Source organism: Artemia franciscana, chromosome 5 (assembly GCF_032884065.1).
Source record: "Artemia franciscana chromosome 5, ASM3288406v1, whole genome shotgun sequence".
In the NCBI taxonomy this organism is placed as follows: Eukaryota; Metazoa; Arthropoda; class Branchiopoda; order Anostraca; family Artemiidae; genus Artemia; species Artemia franciscana.
In genome coordinates, this window is record NC_088867.1 from 19,075,387 (window position 1) to 19,094,673 (window position 19,287).

The 19,287-nt window shown below is 34.0% G+C and overlaps 3 protein-coding genes across 3 annotated transcripts in view; 1 reads left to right on the forward strand and 2 right to left on the reverse strand.

Moving 5' to 3' along the window:
* LOC136027058 (proton channel OtopLc-like) overlaps nt 1–19,287 on the reverse strand; it is a 428,472-nt gene that overhangs the window by 112,681 nt on the left and 296,504 nt on the right. The window lies entirely within an intron of this gene.
* Nucleotides 5,278–17,206, forward strand: LOC136027055 (CDGSH iron-sulfur domain-containing protein 3, mitochondrial-like). Its single transcript, XM_065703985.1, has 3 exons — nt 5,278–5,350; nt 12,879–13,082; nt 16,990–17,206. Exons 1-3 carry the CDS (start codon nt 5,306–5,308, stop codon nt 17,161–17,163), a joined length of 423 nt encoding a protein of 140 aa, XP_065560057.1. The 5' UTR covers nt 5,278–5,305; the 3' UTR covers nt 17,164–17,206.
* LOC136027054 (uncharacterized) overlaps nt 17,647–19,287 on the reverse strand; it is a 73,350-nt gene continuing 71,709 nt past the window's right edge. The window contains exon 9 of the mRNA XM_065703984.1: nt 17,647–18,239. Within this exon, the coding sequence (XP_065560056.1) occupies nt 18,151–18,239 (89 nt within the window). The 3' untranslated portion in view covers nt 17,647–18,150. The remainder of the gene's footprint in view (nt 18,240–19,287) is intronic.

Genomic DNA, 19,287 nt, shown 5'->3' on the forward strand with positions numbered 1-19,287 from the left:
AGAGGGTGTAAAGAGGGAGATTTTGAATAAATCAGGATGGAGGAGGAGCGTACGCAGCTGTGTTGGCCACAGGCGGCTTGGTGCTGCGGTTACTTGTTAGTAGCTGTATTAGTAGTAGCAAATAGTTTTGCTGTAACTGTGTGCAGCAAGATGAAGAAATAACAAGAGGACTTAATAGTTGCAACCAAAGAGCATGGTTGCGACTGTAGAATGGATAATCACTCGGAAAAGATATACATTATATAAAGCAGTACCAGTAGTGGTAGGCTCTGGGCTTATTTTCTATCGTGTTAAATTTCGACAAATAAATCCCAAAAACTTTCTTCTCTTATTTTTTTACCGCAAGGCCCACCAATGTGGCTACTGAGACTGTCAAACTTAGTTTCACTTTTAATATGACGTTTTCCAGCAGAAATGATAACGACAACCTTACTTTTACTTCATTAAAATTACTTCATCAGAGTCCATTACATTAATATTTTACTTCATGAAAGTCCATGTTTATTTGGAATCTGCCGTGAAATTTTCTTGCAAATATTTATTGTTAATTATGTATACTTTGGAAATCGCGGAATAGGGATGCAATTTTTGTCCCGAATATTGCCTATAGGCCTTTGCATAAACGGTTGGTTCAGGGGAAAGTAGTCCTGTCATTTTATATAGAATAGGTTATGTTCTTTATAGGTTTTGCCGTCGCTTTTGTAACGATGTGTAAAACGTGTTTTCATTAATTTGCAAGAGACTCATTTTCACAGTCTTCTTTTATAACTCAGCAAAGAGACAGGTCGTTATCCACATTTCTTAGAGAAAACCTTGAGATTCACAATTAAAATGACGCAAAAGAACAAAAAAGTGCCACCACCTCGTTATAATTGGGTTAAATTCCATACCTAAATTTTTGCTCTTTGGACCTTAATTCTTGTATTAGGAAGGGTGAAGATTTTATTTAGAAGAATGGGAGAATAGTTAGCGATATTCAAAGTTGATGCATTTAAGTCCGGAATCCATAGTCAGAAGGTGGCGTTTTTCTTCGGGTGACATTTGGCTAAATTTTACCAAATCTTTCTCGTAAGTCAGGTAAGATGCTGCGAACCTCATTTTTATTAGTTTTGAATTCTAACCTCGTGTCTCTGAGGATCCCAGGATGCAGAAAAGGATAAGTATAGTTAAAATAGGAACTATAATGGGAACAGTAAACAGTTTTAGTGTCTGAATCAATACAAGGAATCGTTCAAGTTTGCAAAGGAATTCAATCGTAAATTACCTTACTTAATTTATTAGAAATTGGACATTTTCCTTTTTTGATCTGCTTAAATGTATGCTTAATCTTTTACCTTTATGGTGATTTTCTTGGTATTTTTAATTTCTGAATTGACAGTCCAATCATCAGTAATGTGGTTTTAAAAAAGTCAAGCATAGTCAAATCATCTGCAAACTTATAAATACTGGTCAATGTTTAATAGTGTTTGGTTAAACACAATTATAAAAGGGTAAAGAAACCACTTTAGTACAATTGGGAGGGTCATAAGATATTAGAGATATTGGTATGTCACCATAAGGGAGAGCTATTTGTTATTCACATCGGAAAAGACGCTAGCTAGTATACTGATGACGAACTTTTTGGGACCGAAGGTATTTGCATCTATTTTACGATTTGGCGATATAATTCAGGGGGGCGAAGGTAGTTTACCAGTTTCATTTCTATAACAGAAGAATCTCACTCTTTTGCACTATATTCTTAAAATTGTGGTATTGGAACCACTTTCTCATAAACTGCACTGACGAGTCTCGTACTTAAACCAATAAACGATGGAGTTTCGATTTTTTGCGGTAAAAAAGTATATTTTTTTACATTTTTAAACCGCTCTTTCTGGGGGAGGGAGGCTCCCTCATCAAATAAAATAAGAGCGTGAATTTGTATACTGATGCTAATTTTGGCTATGCATTTAGCCATTGGGGTCATGGAGTGCCCAGAATCTGCATGCCTTGAATTTGTTGGCAGAAACTGGAATATTTAGAAGAAAATTTTTGATTTGATGGGCTGAATTATTTTGAAGGCAGTATTGATGTGGATTTAGGTAAGTTAACTGAAAATATCAGTAGGTAATCACATAGACTGCAAAAAAACAATAACCCTCGTTTCCTTTGGTCGACACTCCGTCCAAGAATCCCTAAAACTTATCTTTTCACAGCTGATGCTCCTCCATCTGAGTAGTATTCTTTCTCTGAGGCCGAATTCTCTCCACCAAACCCCTACTTTAACACAAATATGTTGAATAGGATTCTTGCATGCAAACCCTGACTCTAATTGTACAGGTTTTGTTGTGTCTGTGGCTGATGCTATTATGAGCCTTAAGCCAAAGCTGTCACGATGTATAGATATAATTCATGCTTTTCATATCAAAAATGGTAGTCATGCGCTTTTAGAACACCTCACGTTACTACTGCAGATGATTTTTACTAATCGTTGGTTCCATCAGCGTTCTGTGTGGGAGATCTTTCTTCTATTCCGAAAAAACAAAACACCTCCAATCAATGCACCTCTTTCAGACCCGTAATTATATCAACTAGTTTTTGCATGTCTTATGAAATACTATTCATAAAAGAGCTCGAAGAAAATGTTACACGCCAGTGTACCAATTTAGCCTTCAGAATGGTATTGGATGTGAAAACTCCATTGCGGTTGTTGCAAATGCTCTGCTAGATACTGCTTGCGGAAGTAGTTCACTCGTCTTGGCGTGTCATGATGTGCTTCTTGTACAAGTAGTTCACTCGGCTTAGCGAGTCATGATTTTCATCACCCCTTTGGCTTCCTGATCCACCTTCTTATACCTTTAAGGGCTGCTAAAACAGAAGTAAATTTGGCAATCATCAGATTTCAAAGGGATATGTATACTAACTTAAGATCCCTCTTAAGCAAGCCGAAATGGCAAAGCCACTGGATAAAACTGCACCAGTTAAGAGAGGAGCCAGGCAAGGTGCCATTTCCTCACCTTGTTAATTTCAATAATTATGTTCTCGAATCTCAGGACTAGTGTGAGTTATCTTGCATTATTTCTGGCATCAATATCTCCTTAGTTACTTATGCTGATTGGCTTTTTAGCATCGACCTAATTTTGGACAAAATTTCTGAAACTTTCCAAAAACTGCTACTAGAATACTTAAATTGGGTCTTGAATTTAATGCTGAAAAGTCTGACGTAGTACTTTTTAACTGGAAAGGCCCACTTCCTGATTAAATTGTTTTTGGAAGTTCAAAGATCCGCCCGTCTGACAAAATCGTTTATTTTGGTATTCTCATTAGAAATACAATTTCTCACACTCGTCGTCTCCTAACAGAGAGCACTAAACGCCAAATATCAGTTTCATATGCTTCCATAGTCTCTGCTAAGCTTCGCTTCAATCACCATTATCTGGCAATGCTGTACAACATTGTTGCTCTCCCCTGCATCCTTTACATTGCACCCTATTGGATGATTCTTACAAATGCTGAAAAATTAAAAATCCGCTCCACTCTCCTCCATTTCGCAAAAGATCTGCTTAGTTATAAAATTTAGACACGTAGTTCAAAGTTCATCAATAGTATTCATATAACAGATCCTACTATAGCCGTTGCTAAACTTATGGACAAACACAGCCGAAGGATTTCAAATCATGCATGGAATTGACTTCTTCAACACTAGATACGTTATCATAGTTGCATAGTGATCTTTCGCTTTTGTTTTTTTTTTCTTTGTAGCGCTCCGTCATCTTCTTTTTAAATAAAGATGGGTTTTCAATAAATAATAATAATAATAAGACTAGAATGTATGAATCAATGACTTTTCAAACAAAACAAAGTTAATTAGACAAATACTTCCTGGACCAATTTTTATTAACATTGAAGAATAAAGTACACGACTCAGGTGAAGAAAAATTTCAGAAGGTTTCAGCATTTGATAAATAGCTGATTCTTAAAAGTTTCTTTCATACAGCTCAACTACTTTCTTTCGAATATTAAAGAAGTTTGAGCGGCAAGCAATTGGTTACTTTAGGTTACTGTGCAATTACCTACCAAAAGTTCAAATTAAGTCAATACACCTTGACAAAATGCCTTGATTTCACTTTCTGTTTCTGGAAGAGCTTTTTTTCAGTATTTCAAAAAAGCTGTTGATCTCGGTGAAAAAAACTTCCAGTTATTTTCAAGAATTGGAATTTGAGCCTGCCCCAGAAACCTAACCCAAGATTGTTCGGTGAAAAGATTGGCTGAAAATCAGGCTTGTTGATATTAGTTTTTTTTTGTGCTAAGTATGGAGGCCTATTCTGTACTATTTACAAACCACAGAGTGGCCTGGGACAAACAATGACTTTCTGTGTTAACTTTTTTTTAATATTTCAAAGAAAGTAGTTGATCTATGCACATGAAACTTTTAGATGTGTACTCTTAAAGTCCTTCGGAAGTCTATGCAGAATTGTTTAAAGACAGAAGAAATCATGACGGTTTTGGTTCCTGAAAGTAAGCTCATCAGTGTAACGACTTTAGACTTTACTCTTGCATATTTTCTTTTCACATTCAACCTAAGCGCCGTTAAGCTTTTGTTCCAGAACCATCGTGATTTATACTAACACCAGCTTATTTTACCTGACTTTAACTCCAAAAATTTGAACATGATTAAATTGTCTTTTGAAATTTTTTTTTACATTATTGATTTTCTAATGTTTTTGTGGTAAATTTTTGCTGTCAATTGAAAGTTTTACGCACCGTTTAAACCCAAATGTATTTTCTTTCGTTTCTACACTAGAAAAATCTTTAGCCTGGGAAATGTTTGCCTCTGAAAATAACCACATTTCGATGAAAGATGACGACTTTTTAAAATGCTTGTAAATATTATCGGAAGCTACGAAGTGTGGAATGTAGTGCAACCAAAACTTGATAAACTTTGAGCTCTTGAAGCTCAACCAGTCCATAAGTCTTAATAATCTATTACTTTCTTATTATCACTGCATATCCTGATTCTTCCTGAAGATGGAAATATCAAAGGAATCTTTTCACTCATAGAATGTGATTACACGATGCGAAAGAGCATATATTTAAAAAAAAAATGTACGGTTTATCGCAATAATTCGTGTTAGAGAAAACTTCTAGGAGTGCAGAAAAGGGAACAATGTTCCATACAATTAACTATTTGACAACAAATTTAAATACTTCCAGCTTTATTTAGGCAAGGAAGTCAAGGCTTTGGGTTTCGAAAAAATGGTACCTTTCCCGCAAAGCTTTGTGACAACCTTCCGCTGAGAAGGCAAGTAATTCAAATAGCCAAATTACCATGAAAATGTCTCTACTTAGACGAATTATATCATGTTCCGCAAAGGTTGAGAAACGCATAGAATTTTATTTTAAATTTTTTATTATTTATTGTGTGATGAATAATAGATTTTTGTAATTATATTTATGGTCTCATATCTGGCTTCCCTGCCTCTTTCTAGACTGAAACGAGCCAGTTCAATATTTCTTTGGTCATTGCTAACTAGGTTACACTTGAGGGTACAAACGCTGGTAAAATCCTAGTTAATTGACTTCTTGCTATATCAGAAAGGGTTTAGGTTAGGAAAATGAAACTTTCAGGGATGGGTCTGCAGGCTAAAGTATGTCCCAGGAAGGTATTTTAAAGTACCCACATCCACTCCTTCTTGCTCTAGAGGGCCCTGAAATTCGCCTACATGACAGGTCTACACCTATTGAAATTTTGACAAAACAGAATTTTACCTTAGTTTTCAGTTACTAGTTGCTTTTCCTCTGCCTTTAGTTCTGAAAATGCAATTCCTGTTATTTGAATAAAGTTCTGGGTAAAATTCTAGTTAATTGACTTCTTGCTATCTCACAAAGGGTTTAGGTTAGGAGAACAAAACTTTTAGGGATAAATCTAGAGACTAAAGTATGTCCCGGGAAGGTATTTTGAAGCAACTACCTCCACTCCTCCCTCTTGAGGGCCCTGACCTTTGATGACCTTTAAAAATATGTGTGTTATAAAAATGAAACCTTGCAAAATAGATCATCTGCTTAATTGAAGTACAACAAAATTGCTTTCAGCTTCATAACTTTGCTCAATTCCATTTTATAAGGTTTTAAAGATAAGCAAATACATTTCCTAAATTTTGAAAAAAAAACATTAATATTGCTCAAAATTCTGCTCAAATAACAGGAATTCATTTTCAGAACTAAAGGCAGAGAAAAAGCAACTAGTAACTGAAAATTAAGGTAAATGTTGTTTTGTCAAAATTTCAATAGGTATAGACCTGTCATGTAGGCAAAGTTCAGGGCCCTCTAGAGGGAGAAGAACTAGAAGTGGGTACTTTGAAATACTTTCCCGGGACATACTTTAGCCTGTAAACTCATCCCTGAAAGTTTCATTTTCCTAACCTAAACCCTTTCCAAGATAGCAAGAAGTCAATTATCTAGAATTTTACCAAGTTCTGAGTGATATCAATGTTTCTTTTCAAAATTTAGGAAATGTGTTTGCATACCTTTAAAACCTTATAAATTGGAATTGGGCAAAGTTATGAAGCTGAAAATAATTTTGTTGTACTTCAATTAAGCAGAAGATCTAGTTTACAAGGTTTCACTTTTATAACACACATATTTTTAAAGGTAATCAAAGGTCAGGGCCCTCTAGAGGGAGAAGGTGTAGATGTAGTTGCTTCAAAATACCTTCCTGGGACATACTTTAGTCTGTAGATTCATCCCTGAAAGTTTCATTTTCCTAATCTAAACTGTTTCTGAGATAGCAAGAAGTCTATTAACTAGAATTTTACCCAAACATTTTTCAAGAGACTGGTGGAACAGTATAAAACAGGTCTTGGTTTCTTTTTATTATAAGGATAGATAGCCTAGAAAAAAAGACGTGTAGGATAGCATTAAGTGACTTTTTGCTATCTTGGAAAGGGGTTAGGTTAGGAAAATGAAACTTTTGGGGATGGGTCTACAGGCTAAAGTATATCCCAGGAAGGTATTTTAAGTACCCACCCTACATGACAGGGGTCATGTAGCATGACAGGACCCTGAAATTTGCCTACATGACAGGTCTATACCTATTGAAATTTTGACAAAACACTATCTTACCTTAATTTTCTGTTACCAGTTGCTTTTTCTCTGCCTTTAGTTCTAAAAATGCAATTCCTGTTATTTGAATAGAGTTCTGAGTGATATCAATGTTTTTTTTTTAATTTAGTAAATGTATCTGGATATCCTTAAAACCTTATAAATTGGGATTGAACAAAGTTGTGAAGCTGAAAACAATTTTGTTATACTTCACTCAAGCAGAAGATCTATTTTGCAGGGTTTCACTATTATAACACACATATTTTTAAAGGTAATCAAAGGTCAGGGCCCTCAAGAGGTAGAAGTAGTGGAGGTAAGTATTTCAAAATACCTTCTCAGGACATAATTTAGTCAGTAGACCCATTCCTGGATGTTTCATTGTCCTAACCTAATCCCTTTCCAAGATAGCAAGAAGTCACTTAACTAGAATTTTACCAAAACAAGTTTTTTGACTTGAAATAAAAATAGACTAGGTTAAATTGAAGACTACTGCAATTAAAAAAATATAGTTATAAGCCTAGAATAGGGGCTTTTAAAGTGTGAAGATATCAAAGTTTTAATTTGTGCCAATCAGAGCTTTAAAAATATACTGTCTAAAAAGTTTTTTTTATAAGACACCAAAACTTTTAGTACAAGATGTGCTTTGTGCAATACATATATCTCCCTTTAATTGGTATTCTCTATGGGTGGTGAATATGACCCACCAGTCTCATGGTAGTTTAAAAATAGAACACATAAGTTGGCAGTTTTGGACCTTAAGTCTAAAAAAGATGGCACCAAAACTACAAGTTTCAGAAACTAGACCACAAGTCTCAGATTTGAACCACAAGTTTCATAGTATTCTATCTTTTTTCTATTGTTTGATCTTTTCTCTACCAGTTCTTAGTATTTTTTAATTATATACCAACATTTCAGATAAACTGAAGGAGTGGCTTTGCATAAACATGTAAATTTTTGGAGTTATGATATATAATACTCTAATAATTTTCCTCATTTTTAGCATACATACAGTAAGATCATCTTTACAAAAAAGAATACGTAATCAACTCCTTTCCTATAGTCTTGTGCAACTCTGTTAGGGCTCAAAGAAGCACATTAGTTAGGCATATATATTTTGGATCAGACCTATGTAACTAGGATCTGGACAACCTGAGCTGCATCAAGCTATTCCTATTGACTTTATTGGATCATTAGAAGTATTTACCACAAATATACCTGAATAAATTTTATTAGCCATAGTTAGGCTACAGTTGGTCCCCATAGGCTTACCTTGCACATAAAATATTCTTAACCTGATCAAAAGTAACATATAAATAATTAGCTGATTATACTGATACATATTTAAGTATTATCAATGGGTCAAATCTTAAGTTTACTTCAGAAAGCCTATCTTAACAGTAGAACTAAATGAGCCTTGTTTTTAGAGTATTAAATTAGATAGTATAATATAATGGGACAACAGTCAGAATGTGATAACTGCAATTATTCTGCATATTATGAAATTAACTTGTTTTCTTCTTAATAGCTTGCAATCTAAACTTAGGTCAAAATATGTACTATTTCAAAGCTTGTGTATTAAAGAAATAAATTAATTCGTGACTCCCATATTTGAAATAGCATTATGAAGGCCTAATTTTTAGTCAACCAAAATTAGATGTCATTAGTAGGCTAGCCTATAGTCTACCTAAATTATAGACTCTAAAAACTTGTCTTTTATTGTTTTCTTTTATAAAATGTGGTTTTTACTGCTGATGTTGTTTAAAAAAGGCTGTTTCATCCTTAAAATAGGCAAAGGAACATAAACATAAATTTACAGCCGTTCTTTGTATAAAAAATTGCCACCAAAGATGATTAGGTGTAACAAATGCTAATAAAATAGTGCCCAAAAGACAAAAACCTGGTCAGCCAGATGTCAATTACTGTAAAGCTCAAGTTCAGGGGGCTTCCTGCTATCTTGGAAAGTAGCTGAGTTAGGTAAATGAAACTTTCAGAAATGAATCTAGGGTTTAAAATATGCCCTAGGAAGCTACTATCAATCTACTATCTCTACCACTTCCTTATTTGTATGGCATTGAAAATTGCATAGATAACAGATTAGTCTATACCTATTTTTATAGAAAAAATATTTTACCTTAATTTTGCATGTTTATTCTCTTTTTCATTGTCTCTAGTCCTTGAAGTTTCAATTCTTGAATTTTCAAGAACCCTATAAATTTAAGAAATAGATTTTCAAATCTGTAAAGTCTCATAAATTAGGGTTGACCAAAGGAATGAGGCACAAAACACTTTAGATTTTATGCCTCATTCTGGCTGTACATCTATCTCTCAAGGTTTCACTTTTATGACACAAAGATTGTAAAAGTTTATCAAAGACTAGTTCCTTTTAGAGAAGGAAGTAGTAGAGGTAGGTGCTTCAAATTCTTCCCCAGGAATCACTGAGATTTTGGATGTATTCCTGAGAGTTTATTCACATTCCTTTACTACTTTCCAAAATAGACAAAAACCACTCATTTAGATTTTACCTCCATTATCTTATACCATTCAATATACTATTTTCAAATACAATAGTCACTGCTGTTACACTTGCATACCATCAGGGGTTAAAGTTTGCTGATTTTTAAGAGTTTGCCATTGCTTTTATGCTTATTTGTCATCAATGGGTGACCTATAATGACCAATTTGAAAAACAGATTGGTAAATTTGTTTACATAGTCAAGGGCTAGGGCTATCCAGCTCAAATAGGGAGGGGTAGAGCACAATTGTAACAGCAGTGATTATTTTTTTGAATAGAGCATTATTTTTTCTTTCTATCAAATTTCTGTCCAAATTAACTAAATTTGCAAAATTAACCAAATTTTTCAATGGGCTTAAGCTTCAAAAATTAGTTTGATTTTTTTTAGAATGCTGATCTTATTTTAAAAAAGGTAATTATGTTTAATTGCACTTCCCAACAAGGAAAGGTGGTAGAAACCTCCTGCAGAAATCTTTGTGGGTAATAGTGCAAACTTGAAAAATATTAGGGAGGGGGGGGGTCTCCTGCCAGAGTTTTTTGAAAAAAAACATAAATTTGTTTGCAATACAGCTCAAGTATAAGTGAATAGCCAGTCTTTTTATTGGAAATAATATTGCTTCAGTGCAGCAAACTTGATGATGGCAATATTGTTGGCTTTTTCTGGCTGGATTGCAATGACTAATAAATTGCTATGTTGCTCATTAGTCAAAGTTGTTCAGGGATTTGTGTTGTCCCTGTCAAGCATTTATAAAATCTTTCATTTGAATCAGTTGAAATGGTGAGGGTTGTTGTAATTTCAAATGCCTTGAAGATGACAGCAAAGGTGTCTTTATGTGTGTAATTGGGGGCAAGAGCTTTTGATGGGCAATATGACATCATAATCTGTCAAAGTTAGTTCTGACTCAAAGGTCAACTTGTTGACTGATAGCATTGGAAATTCATGCACAAAGTCTTGTACTAGGTGTGTATCCAGGATCTTTAGTGAATTTGGTTTGAATGGTTCTAAGCCAAGTTTTCTCTGAACTTTTGTCTCAGCACTGAAGTTATGAAGTAAAGAATATCTGACTTAAAGCTTTAAAAATGTCATGATTACTATTCATATGACTTTGTGCTCTGGCACCTATAGTGGTTTCAACATAAAAATTAAAGAAGCATCTCCCTATAGCCACCAAAATGCTTTGGTATTTTTATTTGGGTTTAATGCTCCTTGCATAAGTGTTTTATTGCTTTAATCACCTTGTGCTCTAGAACCTGGTATTTGACTGCCTGAAACAGAAGGTAAACATTTTATTGACCAAGTATACTGCTCATTATTCCAATAATAACCAGGAACTGGATATCAATGGTCACTAGCATGCCAAAAGCTTCAGAACAGTTTTCTGTTGAATTGCTTTTGTCTGAAATTGCTATTAGTGTTTCAAGACAGGTAATAAAATGCAACCAGATCTTTTGAACAAATGGAAGCCAATAAAACCATCATGCATGAGCTAGCTGTTTGAGCTTAGTCCTCTCTTTGTTGTGTTCTTGTTTCATAAAAAATGTTTCTTGATTCACAATTCATAAAATGTGATTTATGCAAAAAAGGGAATAAACAAGAAGCAGTGGTGGGGTGGGGCAAATATGAACTGGGCTGGAGGGAAAATGAGGTCTGGGGGGGCTGATGTACTGCTCCATTGTCCCATAATAATTTATGTGCCTGCTTTGTGGTGGTGTGACTTTATTATGTTTGGATGCATTCCAGTCTTGCCTAAGTCTACCTTTTCTTTTTTTTATGAATTGTTAACACTTGTGTAGAAAGATTTGAGAATGTCATAATGGATGGTCAGCTCAAAGAGCTCTTCAATGGATGGATAGCATTGCTACTCCACCTGTTGCCAGTCTATCTGGGATATCATCAGCTCTATCTTGTTGCTATTTTTGTCAGCAATCATAATCACCAGTTATTGGAAATTTCTTGAGGGATTTTTATTTCTTCTGTAGATGGGTAAAGGAGAGCATATACTTTTGGGCAATTAAAATTAGATACTGTATCAGTATTGTACAGATAGAAATTGTGTTCACATTCAGAATTTCCTGTGTGTTCAAATCACAATAGTTAATCTTTCTAGAATTCTAGTAAACTATATTTATTTAAAGTCAAAATCATGTTTTTAGATGCCGATAATTTTTTTTTAAACTTAAGCCTATAAAAAATGTCTATTAACTTATTTAATTTGGTTGAATATTGATGTAATTACAGGGAATTTTATCTTTCAAAAAACATATTTTCCAATTGACACAGAAACAAAAGCACAAATCGGCTATTCAATTTTTTGGTTAGCAAGTAATTTCAGGGTTATAAGTTTTACAATATGTTCTATTTAAGATAATTATTAAAGTCTTTAGCCTTTTTTATTACATGCTCAGATATCAATCAATACACAAACAAAGACTAAAATAAAAATATCTTGTTCAGTTTTTGAGGCTGACTAGTGTTTTCAGAGTTATAAACCTTTAAAAAATTTCACTTTTTATGTAAACTGTAGTTTCCATAGCAAGAAGTATTTTCTTTTTGTCAGAAATTCCTAAAACTTAATTCTTTTCAAATCAATAGACAAAAAGTTCAAAACAGAAGCATTTTTTTTTTGCCAAAATTTATTTACCTATCTTTTGGACCACTTTTGGAACATGGCCACTCTTTGTTGCATTTTGGCCTTTCAAATGAACTTTAATAATGAATAATCTAAGAGTATACCAATAAAAAAGATTGGAATGAGGAAATATTGGAAATCCGAGGAAGCATGCCTAAAAAAAAAAAAAAATTATAATTGGAAAACTTATAACAGATTTTTAGGTACGGTTTTGTAAACTTATACATTATGAAAAAGCAAATCTTTACTTTGTTTTAGAAGCAAACAAAAGGTGGTAGAAAGTGCCTTGTTCAGTGACATACAAAACTGAGTAGCATAGATAGATAACAAATAGTTTGCCAAAAACCAGTTAGTTTGTTGAAAGAAAAGAAATATAGTTTATTTGTTAAATCTCGCTAGTAGAAATATTGATGAAAAACTAGCATGGAAAATAGTTGGATAATATACCTTTTGTACCTGCCTATAGCTATGACAGAACCCTGCGTGTAGCTCAGTAGAATGAATTCCTTGTTTTAATGATTTATTCTTGTAATATGAAACAGGTAGGCTAAGTTTCTGAAGGTAGCTTGAGCTTTTGATTACATTTTCTTAAATTGTTTTGACCTTGTTTGAATATTGATTTATTTGTCCAACATAAATAATTTGGTTTTCTTTTTTAGCATGCTAGATATGCTTCAGACACAGCAAAAAAGCAACCTATATTGAAAAACATTGAACTACCAGTCAAAAATGCCATGGAGCCTTTAATTTCCGAGCACCTACAACAAGAAAAAGGAAGAATCTACAGCAGCAAGCCTTTTCAAATGAAATGTATTGAAGGGAAGAAATACTATTGGTGTAGCTGTGGCTGGAGTAAAAACCAGGTAACTTTCAGTCTTTGCATAAACATTATGCTCTATGTTTCATTTAGTTGTTGACATTATGCCTAAGTTTGGTTATAAATTTCGATTGCAGAAAATATTTGAAGCTACCACCTCTACTTTGGTAATTTTAGGTAATATTGGTACCATCTCTACTTTGGTGATGGTAATTTTAAAAGATGCAAGGGTAGATTTTCGTTTAAAAAATCAAACTTAATAAGCTCACGCAGTTATTCCAATATCTTTTCCCATGTCTTATTACTAGTTCTACCACAACTACCACCAACTCATTGCAGCACCAATTGGCTTGAGGTCAGCACTGCTGTGGACAATCCTCTTCCATTCCAATTTGTTCAAAGCTTTTCTCTTTACTCCTTCCCAGGTCCTATTTCTTTTAAATCCTTCCTTACAACTTCATCTCAAACCATTCGAAGATGACCTGATTTTCCGTTTGGCAGAAAAGAATGATCTTTGGCAACCTGTCATGCTTCACCTGTAGTCCTGGTCATCTCAATCTTTCTATCTTGTAGATTATTACATCCTCAGAATATATAGAAGTTTCTAGTCTTTGGAAATGTTTTATACATTCTTCTACTTGGAGAAGTATTTGAAATTAGAGGCATGAATAATTTATTTCTCAAAACATTCGAAGATGACCTGATTTTTCGTTTGGCAGAAAAGGATGATCTTTGGCAACCTGTCATGCTTCACCTGTAGAATATGTCCTAGTCATCTCAATCTTTCTATCTTGTAGATTATTACTACTACTACTACTAATAACTCACTGCAGCACCAAGCCGCCTGAGGCCAACACAGCTATGCACGCTCCTCCTCCAACCTAATCTATTTAAAGCCTCCCTCTTTACACCCTCCCAGGAAGTTCCCATTTCCTTTAAATTTTTATTTATGACATCCTCCCAACCCAGACAAGGACGACTTGCTTTCCATGTAGCCCCAGACGGTTGGCCAAAAAGGACAATCTTTGGTAATCTGTCATCCTTCATCCGCAGAACGTGGCCTAGTATTACATCCTCAGAATATATAGAAGTTTTTAGTCTTTGGAAATGTTTTGTACATTCTTCTACTTGGAGAAGTATTCGAAATTAGAGGCATGAATAATTTATTTGTTAGAAAAACACTTCTTTATACCAAAAACTAGTGTTTGGTAACAATTGCGATACCATTCCCTAAATACATTGTTTATTTTTGCTTTCATGCGGAATTCAGGTTATGTTACATAGCACCTTTGTGTTACTTCAGCAACAATTTTAAGAAAAGAACTGTGTGCTTTGGGAAAAGGAGAGGATGTGCTGACTAAAATTTCATACTTAGATAAATAATTGTGAATTATCTGAATCACCAGACACCTTTTATACTGAGTCTTGTAAATTGTACTTCACTAAATTTTATAGCAGTTTATCCTGAGTTTTGTACATCATTCAGCTGATAGAAAAGGCGTAAGTGAAGGTCTTATCCAGTATAGTGTACCAGATAAGTATTTTAAATCAATTAGTTCTACATAGAGAATAATGTTGCTGCAGTCAGGGTAGAAAGTGAAGGTGTTATATGCTTTGGTGCAAAATTAAGGGATAAGCAGGGTTTTTTATCACCTCTATTTAAGGGTATTAGTATTAAAGACTTTACCCTAGAGGATATAGGAAAAACTATGGAAGAATATAGCATCAATATCAAGAATATACCTCTCATAGACTTAGACTATATGTGACTTTAATAGATAATAGTGTTATAAAATGAATGTATTTTTGGAGCTTTTGAGGGTTCAGAGTATGAAAATAGGTTTGAAAATTAATGTGGAAAAGTTGTTTAAACTAGGAAAAAATAAGGATGAAAAGGTGATCTTAGGCAATGAGTAAAATCAACAAGTAGATAGCTTCAGTTACCTGGGTAGCATAGCATTATTAGTGAAGATGATGGATACAATGGAGAAATAAAAGTAGAAAAGTCAAGGTACAGATTGTTTTTTTCATAGTTGGAAAACCTTATGAAGGTCTATAAGTCTCTAAATCCTTCATTTTCTTTAAGGTTACAAAAGCGTTGCAGCTAATACAAATCTCAGGGCCGAAGACAACTAGGAGGTTTTCCTCTGTACCAGACGAGAATCCGAAATATTTAATTTGACAGTAGAAGAAGAAATAACCGTGTATTATATAAAATAGATTCATGTTTTAAATAACATGTTTATCGATTCAATACTTCTTGTAATTTTTTTCAATACTAACGAAACCTAGATAGGTAAGAGACAAAAGATGAAGAATAAAAAATTAATCTTACTATTTATGAAATATATGACTAAGCATATATAGCCTATACATAGCATCAAGCTGTATGAAAAGTCTGGTTTGATTTTATTTTCTAGGCCAATAAAGAAATAAAGTTTTGAGTTGGCTATGACCCATGGTATGGATGATAGGTTGCCAAAAATTGGTGCTTTTTGCTCATCCATCTGAGGCCATCAGGACGCTCATGAATGGGAAAAGGTCATAAGAAAAAACTTAAAGGAACGCGGAATCTTGTGAGAAGGAGTAAGAGTAGAGCTTTGAATAGATTGGGCAGGAAGAAGAGTGTACGCAGCTGCGTTCGTCTCAAGTGGCTTGATGCTGCAATAGATTTAGTGAGAAAAGTTAAAACAAGCAAGAATAATATTTAAAGTCTAGAATTTACGTTAATTTTATCATCTTCACTGGTAAAAAAAAACTTTTAATGCTTCTAAATCTTCTGGACAACCTTCTCTACTTGGAGAAAACAGGACAAGGATGCTTGACGTTAGGCGGAACATGTTGAATTCCGCATTTATACTAATCCACTTTCGCATTAATTCTGTTCGCTGTTCTATCTGCAAGTGGAATATTGAAAAAAAAACATTCCATAATAGAGAGAAATTAAGTGAATTTAGAATGCTGGCTAAAATCCCAATGAGGAATTCTCCATGGTTTTTCAGAAGACCTTACCCATTTTCAGAGTTATCTTTTACATCATATAAGGGCGAGCTGTAGCACCCACCAGGCACCTTTACAACCTCTAAGTGAGACATTTGTCGTCAATAGCTGTTCTTTACAAGCACATCCACTGCCCTCCCTCCGACGAGCTGTCTATACTTGTACTTCTGCTTTTTAAGCCTGTTCAAGAAACCCATAGAAACACGATGTGGCCGGCTCTCCTATAAGAGGAGACCTACCACACTGAGCACTTGAAGAACAGCTTTGTAAAACGTTGCACCTCCCTCTGGAATGGTCTCATGAAAGAGATTATCTCTGAAAACTAGTCTCTTGATTCTTTTAAAAACAAGTTGGATAGACACCAGCGCCAACGGCTAGCTACAAGCAGCAAAGGTAGACTGTAAGAAATAGCAGTTTGGGCTTAAACCAGAAGAATCTAGCTGGACCACTAACAAAGTAGGTTAAGAAGAACCATTATTAGACAGAAAAAAAGATCTGAATGAAAAACATTACTATAACTAGCGATAAATCTCTGGGGCTGCCAGTCCTACTTATCACCTATCAGTAGCCTTTTTCTGCAATTTCCGGAGTAAAGCTAAAAGGGCCCTATTATTGCTATATTTTATTGGAAAATGGATAGGTGCTAGCAGTTTTGTATTTCGAATGTGCTGATTATTGATTTCATAGCTAAACCATTTTATCCTCTCTAAATATTTTACGTCAGTTAAGTGGCTTTTTGGTTCGTTATTTTTCATTTGTACCTTGTTTTATGTAGAAATGATAGTGTTTGTTTTATTCTTTTGGCCAGTTCTTAATTCTCTATTCATATTTTTTTTTTATTAAACTAGGCTACTAATTTAGCACTTTTACTTTGAACTTTGAAATAATTTTTCTTCCCTTTTTCAGTCCATTTCTGGAAATCTAAAAATGGTAATTATTTGAATTTTTTTTAGCCTCTTTGCGACGGTTCCCACAAGAATCCACATTATAAGGCCAAGCTCAAGCCAGTTCTCTTTACCATTGAAAAAACACAAGATGTTTGGCTTTGCAATTGCAAGCATACTGGTCATCGGCCCTTCTGTGATGGGACGTGTGAAACGGAAGAATTCAAGGCCAAAGTTAAATAATAAATTAAATTAGATTAACAATTAAAACTCGATTCGTACTGTATTTTTTATGCGTTGAAATGAGACAAATTTGGAACAATAATGCTAAACGATTTTTTTGTTAAATTTTTGCGAGTCGGACAATCATTTTTTTTTTTTGGGGGGGGGGGGGATTCAAACCGCCTACTCCCCCCCCCCCCCTAGATACGGCCTTGTTTTGAGATAAAGAGAAAACATATGAAGGAAATACTCTTATTTACATATGCTTGAAAGGCCCGCTCTTGAATTTATCTACAAGACCGCTTCCGTTCAAAATGATACACTCACCATAGTGGTGTAATCCCATTATGATACGCTGAAAAATTCGATTTCTTGGCTTAATTCTTAGCCAAGAAAACTAGTTTTTTCGTAAACATTTATAATTTCTAAAAAAAATTTACGAAGTTTTATGGGTAAAAACACTTGAAATTCCAGAAGTCAAGCAGTAATGATTCCAAAAAAGAATAATTCTAATAATTTATTCATATAAGAAGAACCAAATAGACATAGGTATATAATGGCACACATTTCACAATAATTAAGCCCTTCTGAAACCTAATCGATTCTTTTTCTTTAAGCTTTACTGCCTCATGTTTCTTCATATTTTCTTTCGGAGTCGATTAATTTTACTTTCTTTATTTTAAATATTTCTACAACAAAACACTTATTGGTTTTAAACTTTGTTTTCACATAGGGTATTCACCAAAATAATGGTTAATCCAAAGAAAGCAACAAAATGCATTTTGACCATTGAATACTATTTTTGAAGCCAATCTGGCTACCTCCATACCACAAGTTCGGCACATTCAAAAGTAAAAATAAACATTTAATTAAAAAAGTAGTTCAGTTTACTTAAGTTTTATTTAGTTCACGAATTTTAGTTTCTAAAAGGCCCAATTCATAAATACGCAGGTAGGACTAGAGGAATGATACAACAGGTACATACAAATCCCTGAATTAAAATTCATTTCATTCCACTCTTCCTTCTCCAACTTCCACATCAGGCTGTCTTAATGTCGTCACAATACGCCAAGCGTCTTCATCATCCATAGAATACACTATAAAAAAAAAGACTGTTTTAGCATTGCTTGGCCACACTTCGTCTCAAATTTGATTAACTAGTTTTTTTTATTGCTATTGAAAGGTAGTTTTAAAAGAATTAGAAGACCCAATGTTGACTTTCTATACAGGGTGATGACCATCGAGTCAGTGAGGAATTCTCAGGGCACCAGTCTCAAAGGGACCTAATATGGGATTTTTTAAATTTTCAGTGCAAGCTGAATCCTCAAAAGAAAGGCAGAGAAGGCCAAGTAAGAAATGTTCCCCCAGGCATAGTCTTAACTCTTCACAGCCTTCAATGGGGTATGAAGTCTTATCTAGGATTAAAGTTGACTGTTCTTCTTAATCGATAAAATTTATTTGAAAGAATAGGGAGTTTTTAAAGAGAATATTTGGCGATATTGTCAAAAGCTTTAAATCACGTAATATTTTGTTAGTAATTTCAGGTCAGGCCTGACCGAGGCACGTTTTTCTAATCACAGTTAAGGTTGATGGAGTGCTATAAATTTTGAGATAAAAAAAACACAAAGAATTTAGAAAAGTTTTTTACGCTTACCATAATAAATCAGTAGATGATATATTGAAGACAAAATCAAGTGATGTGTCTCCTCTCTTCTAAAGCTGTTTCAAATTATTTGGCTTTCTGATTTTCTCTTACCCTACACCTTTGACACGTTAAATTTACATAATGACTAATATTTGCTTTTTCTTATTAGCAGCTGCTATGATTCGATTTTGTCTTTTCTGATACGAAAGGATTTACTATACTCAAATCAAGTCAATAAAAAAATGTTTCCAAAATAACATTGCACTTCTTTCTTTGATATTATTTCTTAAAGAAAGCTTAAGGGATGAGTCTGATAAAAAATTAGTTGAATTTGCCTTTTGGGTTTTCAGACTCTGAAGTATATTCTTTATTTATGAAACGGAAGGTAAGGCGTCTTGTCCATATCTAGTTTTCAAAAAGAAAATATAATTTTTTTTTAAAATAAAATTTCTGTCATATTTTTCTTTTTTTTAATTACTCAGTCCCAAAAACGTGCTACA